Consider the following 14,125-nt stretch of genomic DNA (forward strand, 5'->3'; position numbering starts at 1 on the left):
ATTTGGTTAAACCCGAGAGCTCGGGTATGTCATTGACAATAACGGGGCGGGCGAATCGCGATAAGAGTCATGTTAACATGCAGGCGTACATACACATGAAGCAAAATAAAACATTATATTTAAGTAACGTATGTCTGCAAATATCATCATCATCATAAGATATTTATATAGCGCACATATCCAGGCAACTAGTGCATGCTCAAGGCGCTGGTATTTTTTCCATCGATCATTTGATGTCAATCTCAACGACACATCGTATTATCAATCTCAACACCCTGGGGAGTATACAAATATGCGGCCTGGCATGTATGTTTGTTGTTGAACCCCACACTCAGCAATATTCCAGCTATATATACTAGTGATCAACATTATGAGCATCGATCTACGCAGTTGGGATACGATGACATGTGTCAACCAAGTCCAGTAAGTCGCCGATTACGTCAAGCATGAGTCCCTGGAGACCAATTCTAACCCAGATCTTCACGGGTGGATACGACCTGAATTGTGATTGAGTTATTTTTTATGCCGCTTTGCAAGTAGTTTATTCTATGAAGAAGGCTCAAATATGAAAATGGTCGACGTAGTCGGGTATGGTTCCTTCAAACCAGGACTAAAGGCAAATCCTTGGATTCAAGCTAACCAGGGATCCTGATTATAAGGGGAGACTACTCTGCATAAGGTATTGCGGTTGCTTGTCCCCGCGATCCGACAAAAACGTGTTTGTGACATAGAGAGACACCCAGTCATTCCGGAAACCCTACCACTCGTATATGTTGGATCAAATTGTCATCACTCTATACTCACGATCTGTTAACCGGATAATATTTACTCTCACAATATTTAATCAGGATTATATTAGCCTGGACGATTGTACCGTGAAGATCCGGGTCTTCAGCAACCATGTCATAACAGGTGACTAACGGGGTCGGGTGGAAAGGCTTGGTTGAAACATGTCATCGCGTCCCAAATGCGGGGTGCTCGTTACTAACAAAGAAACACTGAGAACATCAGGGTCTGTTTTATCGGGATTCCACATTGCTTTCAGAACATTGGATTAACACTGTATAAAGTGAATGACTGGTTGGTTTGCTGTCTAACGCCAGCTAATTCAAATGGCGGCGGTCTGTAAATTATCGAGTTTGGACAAGACAATCAAGTGGTCAACAACATGAGCATCGATCTACGCTGTTGGGATACAATGACATATTACGTATAAACTCGACACTGAGCAGCAAGAGCAGCGGCGTTGAAGATTATATCTAAGATTATGATTGGGTGGTTTGTTGTTTAACGCCACACTCAGCAATGATCCAGCAATATGGCTGCGGTCTGTAAATAATCGAGTCTGGACTAGAGAACCCAGTGATCAACAGCATGAGCATCGATCTACGCAATTGGGATACGATGACATGTGTCAACAAAGTCAGCGAACCTCGCCACCCGATCTCGTTAGACGCCTCTTACGACAAGCATGGGTTACTGAAGATCAATTCTTACTCGGATCTTCACGGGTAATAGAGAAACAAACCTACAACACTTGAAGAAGGTTTTTTTCATTCATGTGACCTTTGTTGTGTTTACCATTGTGTTACGTGCGAAAGTGAAGCTGTTCATTTTTGGAGGAATATGATGTGTATGTTCGTTTGTTGTTTACGCCGCACTCAGCAATATGCTAGCTATATTTATGGCGGTGGTCTGTAAATAACTGAGATAAACATCACGAGCATTGACCTATGCAGTCGATCAGGTCACGACACGCATCTGGGGCGGTGGGGTAGCCTAGTGGTTAAAGCGTTGGCTCGTCACGCCGAAGACCCGGGTTCGAATCCCCACATGGGCACATTGTGTGAAGCCCATTTCTGGTGTCCCCCGCCGTGATATTGCTGGAATATTGCTAAAAGCGGCGTAAAACCATACTCACTCACTCACTCACTCACGACAAGCATCTGTCCCGGATCTTCACGGGTAGTATAATATGACGATTAGAGTGAGTGAGTATGGTTTTATGTCACTTACAGCAATATTCCAGCAATATCACGACGGGATATACCAGAAATGGGCTTCACACACTGTACCAATGTGGGAAATCGAACCAGGGTCTTCAGTGTGACGAGCGAACGCTTTAACCATTTGGCTTCCCGACCGTCCCTATGGCGATTACAGCTTTTGTTAACTCACATAAACAATACACGCATGGCAGGACAAACATTGACTAACACACCACAAAACAAATCAGTTTGTGCAACTGAAGAAGGTAGAACAGCTCACATCGCAAATATTTGTATAGAGGGTTGTTTACGGAGTACGGGGTGTGTTACGTTGGGTTCTCCTTATTTCGCTATTGTACAGCGCTGGTGAAGCAGAAACTACCAGACAGCTACGATATACGTGGCGTGTAATTAACAACTCCCCCCCCCCCACCCACACACACACACACACACTTAAGGAGATTGTGTTGTACTGAGTAACCAGTGTCATAAGTAAGTACCGTTAGTTTAAGATGAACACTAGTTTGAAGATATGTCTGTGACGTGATCTCGTTTCTGCTTCATGTTCCTCGGGTTATTCAGCTTGTAGACGTTTAAGGCGGTGTGGTTCCGACAAGTTTATGCAGCTGGGATTCGAACCTTTTACAAGGAGGCCTTCACATACAAGGGAGGTAACTCTTTATTGCACGTGCTATGTTCCATATATATTTTTGTCACGTCATGAAAAATAGCAAAATGCCCCAAATAAATTTCAAAGTAACTTTATTGACAAGCCGCCAAATAGCTGGAATATTGCTGAGTGCGGCGTAAAACTAAACTCACACACTCACTTTACTGACAAACAAAAGCCTATTTTTGTAGAGGAGGTGTTTGGGACTGGATGGGGTGAGGTGGGAAATACGAAGACTTGGTGTCGGTTATGTTTGGGTTAAGAAAATGCTAGCACTTAATTCAAGAACCATGTGAATATACTTATTATGGGTTATATATATTTGCTGTACACGACAACGTGTTCACTATGCTTCATAAAACGTGAGGGACGGGTACGGGTAGGGTGTGTTGGGGGAGGGCTATGACCGCCAGCAGACAAACTCCAACCCCCCATCCCCGTTGTCCGGATCACCAGACTAAAAGGATATTATTGTGCGCCTTCATAAACATATAGTACAGTGTACGAGACAGGATCAGCTACCTGTAATTGTTCCTACTTGACAGGTGATCAAACCCGTGTATTCCCGTGTATTTGGTGGTATTGTATAACTTACAACCCTGGGGTACTGCTGGATCCGATACATGATCTGCAGCTGTAACAACTGTTACAGCTGGCTTTCCTCTTACGGCGTAAGTGGACGTTTTATGACAACATGTACAACGTACAACAAATCATTATTAGTACACAAGAAGCTTCATCGTTTGATGTTTTAATGTGAAATTGTTGCAATCATTTCAGGATCTAGTGAGTGGAGGGACAGCGCTCGAGCAGTCTCGAAGCCTTATAGCAAGCTATAGTCTGTCGTACAGATCCTGAAGTAAATATATCCATAAAAGCCCACGCAAGTCTAGAAAATGTGGCAAGTCTAGATTTCCTCAGCTTCAGGGCTCCTTTTCATTATTTTTTTTTTTTTTTACTATGAACTTTTTTTCAGTAAAATATGTTCATTTCAGAGACTAGTTGTTAGTCTAGCAAGCTTACAGCAGGGGCGGAATCAACCTGGAAAATGAGGTTTCTTTATTAGGAATCTTAATTAAACTCCCGAATACCATCTGGCTGTTTTTGTTCCTGAATACTAGTTAAAGCACGTGTCAAAAACATTTATAGAAGGTGCAGTATAAGTTAAGCTGTAATATGGAAAAATATGGTATATTAAAAGACCATTACTTTTTAATGTTGGATCTTTCTGTACGAAATACGACTTTCTATGCGTCCGGCCAAACACTGTCACAAAAAACTAGTGGTAGGGTAGCCTAGTGGTGAAAGCCTCCGCTCGTCACGCAAAAGACCCGGTTCGATTCCCCACATGGGTGAAGCTTATTTCTCATGTCCCTCGCCCAGTGTAATGTTGCTGAAAGCGGCGTAAAACCATACTCACTCACTCACCGAAAACACGAGTTCCATATATAGTTTTGAGGGACGGGTACGGGTAGGGTAGGTGTGTTGGGGAGGGCTATGACCGCCAGCAGACAAACTCCCACCCCCATCCCCGTTGTCCGGATCACCAGACTAAAAGGATATTATTGTGCGCCTTCATAAACATATAGTACAGTGTACGAGACAGGATCAGCTACCTGTAATTGTTCCTACTTGACAGGTGATCAAACCCGTGTATTCCCGTGTATTTGGTGGTATTGTATAACTTACAACCCTGGGGTACTGCTGGATCCGATACATGATCTGCAGCTGTAACAACTGTTACAGCTGGCTTTCCTCTTACGGCGTAAGTGGACGTTTTATGACAACATGTGTACAACGTACAACAAATCATTATTAGTACACAAGAAGCTTCATCGTTTGATGTTTTAATGTGAAATTGTTGCAATCATTTCAGGATCTAGTGAGTGGAGGGACAGCGCTCGAGCAGTCTCGAAGCCTTATAGCAAGCTATAGTCTGTCGTACAGATCCTGAAGTAAATATATCCATAAAAGCCCACGCAAGTCTAGAAAATGTGGCAAGTCTAGATTTCAGCTTCAGGGCTCCTTTTCATTATTTTTTTATTTTTACTATGAACTTTTTCAGTAAAATATGTTCATTTCAGAGACTAGTTGTTAGTCTAGCAAGCTTACAGCAGGGGCGGAATCAACCTGGAAAATGAGGTTTCTTTATTAGGAATCTTAATTAAACTCCCGAATACCATCTGGCTGTTTTTGTTCCTGAATACTAGTTAAAGCACGTGTCAAAAACATTTATAGAAGGTGCAGTATAAGTTAAGCTGTAATATGGAAAAATATGGTATATTAAAAGACCATTACTTTTTTAATGTTGGATCTTTCTGTACGAAATACGACTTTCTATGCGTCCGGCCAAACACTGTCACAAAAAAACTAGTGGTAGGGTAGCCTAGTGGTGAAAGCCTCCGCTCGTCACGCAAAAGACCCGGGTTCGATTCCCCACATGGGTGAAGCTTATTTCTCATGTCCCTCGCCCAGTGTAATGTTGCTGAAAGCGGCGTAAAACCATACTCACTCACTCACCGAAAACACGAGTTCCATATATAGTTTGTTGGCAACCTCTTATATCACTCGGGCCGGTGGGGTAGCCTAGTGGTTAAAGCGTTCGCTCGTCACGCTAAAGACTCGGGTTCGATTCCCCACGTGGGTAAAGCGTATTTCTCATGTCCCTCTCCCATTGTAATATTGCTGAAAGCGGCGTTAAACCATACTCACTCACTCACTCACCGAAAACACGAGTACCATATATAGTTTGTTGGCAACCTCTTATATCACTCAAAAGACGTAAAGGTGGAATGACCGATTATGTCACATTGCTACAGTTAATCTCTCAAGCAAGAGCACATATCAGTCAGTAGACACACATCCGCACTGATTCAGCAACCCATGCTTGCACAAAAGGCGACTATGCTTGTCGTAAGAGGCGACTAACGGGATCGGGTGGTCAGGCTCGCTGACTTGGTTGACAAATGTCATCGGTTCCCAATTGCGCAGATCGATGCTCATGCTGTTGATCACTGGATTGTCTGGTCCAGACTCGATTATTTACAGACCGCCGCCATATAGCTGTAATATTGCTGTGTGCGGCGTAAAACTAAACCCACTCACTCACTCACATCCGCACTGAACGCTACAGACCAGATTTCCTGAAGGTCAAACACGTTACATCATATCACTGATATATGGCTGACTCGACATGTGACATCTGGCGTTTTGTAAATCCCTCTGTACGTTTCACCACTGGGTGTGCACGTTTGTAAGATCCATGTCAAACAAGCTCCCAACCACTCTCTGTAACATGAGACGAGACTCTCATTCACAACCACCCAAGGGTGAAGACGCGGTTTACGACATATTGGGTTAACGTATGGGCGACATGTTGCAAAGGGACAACCATCGGGTGAAGGGACGCTAAAAATAGAAACATGGAAATTCCACCGAAACCGATGTAGCAAGAAAGCCTGGGGGGGTCATGTGATGATTATAATTCAGAGTATTATTACAGGTGAAAACACATGTATTTGTGTCATCTTGTGTTGATAAGAGGTGTGATTGTAGTCCAACTGAGACACAGTCCGATGAGATGGTATGGTTCCAAGATCATGGAAGGCTAAGAGTGATCGATGACAAAATGGCGGAGGTAAGAATTGAATTCGCAAAGCTTTCAAAGCGGACATGATGGCGTGATGAGGATAAGTCCTGTCTTGTGACATCAGCCAGTGAGGACTGGGAGGAGGGTACAGTCGGATACTTCCTCGGGGTACAGTCAATGGGCGACATTGCGACAGCTAACCAGGATTCAGTGTACAAAAATGTATTCCGAATCGTAGATCGATAAAATAAGGGACACAACTCCAACACACTGAAGCGTTGTTCTAGGGGATTCTACTACTACTACTACTACTACTACTACTACTACTACTACTACTACTACTACTACTATTGTTACTTCCGGTGTTGGTACAAGTGGCATTTCCTTGTAAAATTTAGGCGACTAACGAGGTCAGGTGGTCAGACTTGCTGCCGTGGTTGGTGCTTGTCATCGTATCATAATTACACAGTGGGCTACTAATATCTCTGCTACTACTACTACTACTACTACTACTACTTACTACTACTACTACTACTACTACTACTACTACTACTACTACTACTACTACTACTACTACTACTACTACTACTACTACTACTACTACTACTACTACTAGTACTTCTACTACTACTACTACTACTACTACTACTACTACTACTACTTACTACTACTACTACTACTACTTCTACTACTACTACTACTACTACTACTATGGCAACGATAAGAAACACTCCCTTGTAGCTGTGTCTTTTGACATTTTCATGGAAATTGGAAATGAAGTTCTTGCAGGTGAAGTAAATGAGCCATAAATCCTTAAGAAACACTACCTCTCACGTCATTTGTGTGTTGTTTTCTGAAGACAGAAGACAAACTGAAAAACAACAACATTTTTGCGTGGAAATAGTTTAGATTTTTCGAAACATATCCCAAAACAATGCAACTATTTTACGGTAAGATATGCATCATGAACTGTTTTGATAACACGAGAAAGGGAATGTCATGAGTAACAGCAAATGTACAAAATCTAAAGCGAGTATCTCACCTACAGTAATATTTAAAGGTCACATGCAACGTAAAACCAGGGATACTCTACAACATATATAGTCTCCCTGGTAAAACACAACTTTGCAGATTCTGATACTTAAAAGCAATGTCATTATTTAGCGTTGACAGAATTTCAAACTGTGATATAGATATGTCGTTGTCACAGACAAAACTCAATGTCTGTTTTATTGACACCTATGTGTCTGCCCGCCTGTCTGCTAATGACAATATTCAATACACAACTTCGATCACTGACCACATGCAATTTGAACATAACACCTATCAGGCTTATACACCATAAAAAAATCGCATAGATTTATGACCCGAGTTCGGTCTCTGTCACATTATGTAATTACACAGACAGGCAGGTGTGATACTTGAACACATGACATGTTATGATGTCTGTTGATTGCAAAATGTTATACACAAAAAATGAGCTTGTATTTACAAAACCCAACATCTCTATATACACACACACAATGAGCCGTGAGGGCATCTGCAAATGAACCATCCGTTACACTTGAGTGCACACCCTCCCGCTCTGACTGGGTTCGGTATCCCGGGTGCTTCGTTTCTTCGGAAGTAAACCCAAGTACAAAATATTGCACTTTTGATTTGCGATTGTACGCTTATAATTTTGTTTATATGTTTTTTCACAATGAGCAATGTATATTATATGTCATGAATAAGTGATAATTGTGTTTTAATTATGTTTGATTTTTTGGTTGCATGTGACCTATAACCATTGTATCATGTATATCGAATAATATGTCCCGACTTTTTTATTTTTAAAGGCCGACTCGTATCATGCTGAAATCTGAAGATGGCGTGCTGAGCCCGAAGGTGTCGGATTGTTGATTTGCCACTGTACCATTCGAAGTTGGAAGAAGAGACAGCCAACATGGACTGTATACAGAGGGAAGCTCTACAAGAACTCCACTTGAAATTGATGGATGATCTCGATCCCTGGGAAATAATGATAGACTTCTTGTTTCAGAGGAAGTGTTTAAATTCGGCGAATGTCGATAGGCTCGAAAGTATTCGAGATAAAAGAACATGCCGACGATACTTCCTTGAACTAGTTCCCAAGAAGTGTTCATTTTCAACATTTATTGAAGGTCTGATGTACAAAGAGTATCATACACATTTAGCGGAACTGATTAAAACGAAGGTCCTTGACATACACAGCAGAACAAAGTCCGGTGACACCAACGAAGACGAGTCTTTGCTTCTTGACGGAAGAGTTGCGCGCGGACGTAAGAGAAGACAGCTAGATAAAGTGACCAATAGAAAGAGATTACGGGATGAGCCGCAAGATCATAATATTGAGAACACCGAGGCCGTAAAAACGGTTTTCCTTGAACAAGCCCCAGAAGGTGAACTTGAAGGAAGAGGCATCGAACAAGCTGGCCTTGAACGTGTATCAGATAAATGTTTACTCTGTCCAATGTGCAAAAAACCAAATCGTATCAACATTGTTGACAATGAAAAGAAGAGGATAGTTCGAATACAGCATCATCTTAAAGTGTTGTCCCACGATGGTGCAGTTGGGAAGTTTGATAGATTCATCAAAGCAATGTCCAAACGACATAAAAAGAACCCTGATATCAAATTTGCTCTTCTGGATGCGATAGTCGGTCGGAAAAAGGTGTCAAACAGAATAGTTCCCGACGAAGACGTGTTCCTTAAAATGGAAAAGACAATTCCATATACCACTAACCCTTTAGCAGCCAGCATGCTTTACCTATCAAGAAAGGGGTCGGCTATTGCCACTAGGAAGCCTATAGAGGATGGGTTAAAAGAGTTAAACGTCGCAAAGTCCCATTCCGAGTTTATCCAACCATGTAAAGACACTGGGATGGTGTTATATATAGAGGTCAACCTTCTCATGCAGCTGTTTGAAAAGACTCCAACTCCGGACCTGAAAATGAAAATAATTAGAAGACTCGATGAAGCCATCAATGTCCACTTCGCTGAGGAAGTGCCGGAGGTGCGAGAGGACTATACGAGGATGTTGTATCTCAAAATGGTTTTCTGTTACCTTGGAATCCGCGTGGATGCTGGGACAATAACGGATTACACACCAAGCGTGGAAGATATTCAGAATGCCGAATCTTGCCTTACTTTGATTGACAGACTCCCGGCGTTGTTGGACAAAAGAAGACTGATGTTCTACCACGTGGCAAAGTCCGTGTTGTTCAAATATAGGGGCGTCCTTGACCTTGCGCTGGACCACGTGAACGCTGCAGTAGTCAAAGCAAACGAGGGACAGTTTGAGAAGGAACACTCGTGCATCAAACACCTTGCTGACAATGTCAGAGAGTTTATCCGGGACAGTGGGGTGAAGCAGGATGAACGAGGGGAAGCCTTGCTGCGGGAGCTCGAGGAGGACGTCCAGGAAGAGGAGGTGCGAGAGATGTCCTCAGATGAGGATGACATAATGTTACCTTCTTGATACATAAGGGTGGTGGGGTAGCCTAGTGGTTAGAGCGTTCGCTCGTCACGCCCAAGAACCGGGTTCAATTCCCCACATGGGTACAATATGTGAAGCCAATTTCTTGTGTCCCCTGGCGAAATAACACTGAAAACGGCGTAAAAATAATTAAACTCTCTCCTAAGAAGGGACTCTGAAAGAAACGTGCATTTAGAAACCTGTTCCTATTCTCTTGTAATCCATTTTGGCATCCATAATGATGATCAAGTTATGATTCCAACTGGTTGGAGTCAGCTCTCTATATTGTGGTCGATATTTTTAACTCTGAAGCATTTGAAGCGCTGTATATAATACCACTATTTATATAATATTGGGAGCCACACACATGTGCATGACATAGCATAATGGATGTGAATGATGTCAAAGTAAGATGATCTCAAAGATGATGAAGTTTGTTTAATTGATACACTTATGTTAGTGTACTGTTTCTACATTATCAAAATGTGTTACACATATTCATGTTGAAAATCAGAACATATTGAAAATTGGAACATGTTTTGAATTGAACATGTTCACGGGTCAAGATTCAGTTTTAAGGATAATATTACATGGGTGAAGTCGGTCACGGATGGGCACACAACCCTAATGTGTTCCAACCGGACAGCACCAAAAATACCTAGTTAAAACATGTCATTTCAATTTGATATTTCTGTAAACTCGATGACCCTGTCTGCATCCGTATTTACCAAGACACATTTCAACCGTAAGCATTTCGGTAATCCAGCAGTTTATACATAAATAAAGTTGTATTAAAAAGATGATTTCCTAATAACAAATCTGTGTATGAATGATAACGTAATGAGCTTCGTGAGGTCATTGTACCCCTCTGATCAATGTCTTTTTTTGCTATGCAAAATTTCCACCTCATTATGAAACTGTCCTCAAGGTTCTTCCAAATGAAATACTGTCTGGGGGGCTTGAGACCTATCTCAGTCCCTCGCCTATCCAATGTCCTCTTTATAATCTAATTTGCTGATTGGTGAGACAGATGAAATGTTACAGTATTTCTGTTAGGATTTACACTCTAAACAGGTTTAGTTACAGTATGTATTACAACAACAAACGTCTTGCCAGCGTAATGTAATATTCTGAAGCAATATCAACATTTGTTATATACTAGTACTTCCGTGTTAAAGGTTTCGAGTGAGCTGAACTTGTTCTCAATGTAATTTTCTTTCTTTGAAAAAGACCATCGTTATATTTTTGTATTCACGTAAGCATTGTATTCACGGGCAATATTAAATGGTTTCTACTCATATGTAAACGTGGCCTGTTATGTTTTAGTCTCTTGTCCTGGTGTTTGATTGGCAGGTCACCATCAACATGATGGCGGACTCTATATAATCGAGTCCGGACCAGACAGGTGTTTGATTGGCAGGTCAACATCAACATGATGGCGGACTCTATATAATCGAGTCCGGACCAGACAGGTGTTTGATTGGCAGGTCACCATCAACATGATGGCGGACTCTATATAATCGAGTCCGGACCAGACAGGTGTTTGATTGGCAGGTCACCATCAACATGATGGCGGACTCTATATAATCGAGTCCGGACCAGACAGGTGTTTGATTGGCAGGTCACCATCAACATGATGGCGGACTCTATATAATCGAGTCCGACCAGACAGGTGTTTGATTGGCAGGTCACCATCAACATGATGGCGGACTCATATGATCGAGTCCGACCAGACAGGTGTTTGATTGGCAGGTCAACATCAATAATCGATGATGGCGGACTCTATATAATCGAGTCCGGACCAGACAGGTGTTTGATTGGCAGGTCATCATCAACATGATGGCGGACTCTATATAATCGAGTCCGGCAGACAGGTGTTTGATTGGCAGGTCACCATCAACATGATGGCGGACTCTATATAATCGAGTCGGACCAGACAGGTGTTTGATTGGCCACCATCAACATCATGGCGGACTCTATGAGTCCGGTCAGACAGGTGTGTTTGATTGGCGGTCACCATCAACGCATGTCACCATCAACATGATGGTTTGATTGACAGGTCATCATCAACATGATGGCAGACTCCTATAATCGAGTCCGGACCAGAAAGGTGATGTTGATTGGCAAGACGGACTCTATTGAGTTGTTTGATCGAGAGTCCGACCAGACGGGTGTTTTGTTGATTGGCGGGTCGTGTTTGATTGGCAGGCCGGACACGTCAACATCACCGATGTTTGATTGGCGGACTCTACAGGTATAATCGAGTCCGGACCAGACGGGTGTTTGATTGGCAGGTCACCATCAACATGATGGCGGACTCTATATAATCGAGTCCGACCAGACAGGTGTTTGATTGGCAGGTCACCATCAACATGATGGCGGACTCTATATAATCGAGTCCGGACCAGACAGGTGTTTGATTGGCAGGTCACCATCAACATGATGGCGGACTCTATATGATCGAGTCCGGACCAGACAGGTGTTTGATTGGCAGGTCACCATCAACATGATGGCGGACTCTATATGATCGAGTCCGGACCAGACAGGTGTTTGATTGGCAGGTCATCATCAACATGATGGCGGACTCTATATAATCGAGTCGGGTCAGACAGGTGTTTGATTGGCAGGTCACCATCAACATGATGGCGGAATCTGTATAATCGAGTCCGGACCAGACAGGACATGTCAATGATCTATATCGTGAGCATCGATCTCCGTAACTGGAGCTCATGAAATGCATCGACCAAACCTGGGATAATTCAAGGAAACTAAATGAGTTTTCATCTACTGATGCAAGACCAGACATGTTATATAACTTAAAACCACGAGCCAACATATTCATTTCAAAAATATATTGAGACAACATATTGTTTTGCAGACAATACATTTGTACAATAATAATTGTTTTCAAGCACTTTGTGGAACAATATATTAATAAATCGATAAAATTTCATGAAAATATTAGATTAATTATCACATTATTAATTCTTTTATCTATTTTATGCTAATAACACATAACTGTTATATGTCTGTCAGTATCGACGCTACGTGTTTTTAACGAGTGTGTTGAAATAATTGTCTGTAGTTACAGTGACACTCCAAATAAAAATTCCTCAATTACAAATAACATAATGCTGAAATTAAATACTAGGCACAACTACGAAAGGCAGCTGTCAAGGCAGCTTGACACAATATGTGTACGACGTGTATACAACATTAGGACAAAATCGTTACTTTTTAATTTATATCTTAAAAAAACTTTGTTATTTCAAAATAACTCAGGATCTCAATCACAGTAGAGTGTGTTCTGACTAGATCGACGTCATGGAAATTTTGCTGAGAAGGTAATAACCACCACCGTCCATCCCCGCTGCCCAAAACTTCAAACGTTAAAGATCGATATACAACTACCACGCTCGTGTATTGTGCGGTAAATTCTCTGACGACACTTTTAAAGTGCTTACTGACTTTCCGCCATGCACAGTTATCTGGCAGTGATCGCGAAAAACACAGTCTTGTCATTGCTTTAGTTCCCGCAAGAAAACCCCCAAAACGTTATTAATGATAAATGAAGCGCACATGCTTCAAGTTACCATGGTAACCGCATGTTTTCGGCATGTCGCTATCAGCGCATCTTGTTACTTTTTAGAGTGACAATACGCGAAGAATTTCACGGAAACGCGTGAAGTATTTCTCGGAATGCATTGACTCATCTAATGCTGAAAACAGATATTGTTTTGAGAAACCTAAGTTGACGGATCCGTTGACATCACGGCAAGACGTACACGGATTCAGATAAGGATGGAGAGTGTGCGCATCACCCTTTCCGTGAAGCATATACAAACCGTGTGCAAAATGTTGAAGGGGTGAAGGTCATACACTTCATGCATATCGGAATTAAGATGGTGAACGGACATTATGCATGTTATTTTGACATTAAAACAGTGACATCTATCTTCACCAAATCTCTGAATCGCGCTGGCAAGAGTGAGTTAGTGATTAAGGTTTTGCTCAACTGTTAGCAATATTGCAGCAATATCACGAAAGGCGACACCAGAAATTGGTTTCACTCATTGTACCCATAAGGGGAATCGAACCCGGGTCTACGGCGTGACGACGAATGCAAATGCTGCTATGCTGCTGGGGTGAGTGAGTAAGACCTAACGCAGCTTTAAACAGCGCTCCAGTTCTATCACAACGGGTCAGCTTAATGTGGGACGAAAGCCCAAAGTAACGCATGTCCCAGACGTTTACCATCTTATTGAAACCTACTAGCATGGCGCTGACAAAGCTAGAGGCAGAAATAGGACGAAACGGGATTCGCACCAATGGTCATACGTTTCTAGCGTGATAAAGGGAAACAACTCTGTACACTGAATTCC

At 42.2% G+C, this 14,125-nt stretch overlaps 1 protein-coding gene across 1 annotated transcript; it reads left to right on the plus strand.

Moving 5' to 3' along the window:
• Positions 1 to 6,089: 6,089 nt before the first annotated feature.
• Positions 6,090 to 10,310, plus strand: LOC124272273. Its single transcript, XM_046707441.1, has 2 exons — positions 6,090 to 6,295; positions 8,086 to 10,310. The coding sequence occupies exon 2, from the start codon at positions 8,193 to 8,195 to the stop codon at positions 9,744 to 9,746; it is 1,554 nt and encodes a 517-aa protein (XP_046563397.1). The 5' UTR covers positions 6,090 to 6,295; positions 8,086 to 8,192; the 3' UTR covers positions 9,747 to 10,310.
• The last annotated feature ends 3,815 nt before the right edge of the window (positions 10,311 to 14,125 follow it).

The sequence above is a fragment of the Haliotis rubra genome, unplaced genomic scaffold (genome assembly GCF_003918875.1).
Source record: "Haliotis rubra isolate DU_JTF1 unplaced genomic scaffold, ASM391887v1 Scf168, whole genome shotgun sequence".
In the NCBI taxonomy this organism is placed as follows: Eukaryota; Metazoa; Mollusca; class Gastropoda; order Lepetellida; family Haliotidae; genus Haliotis; species Haliotis rubra.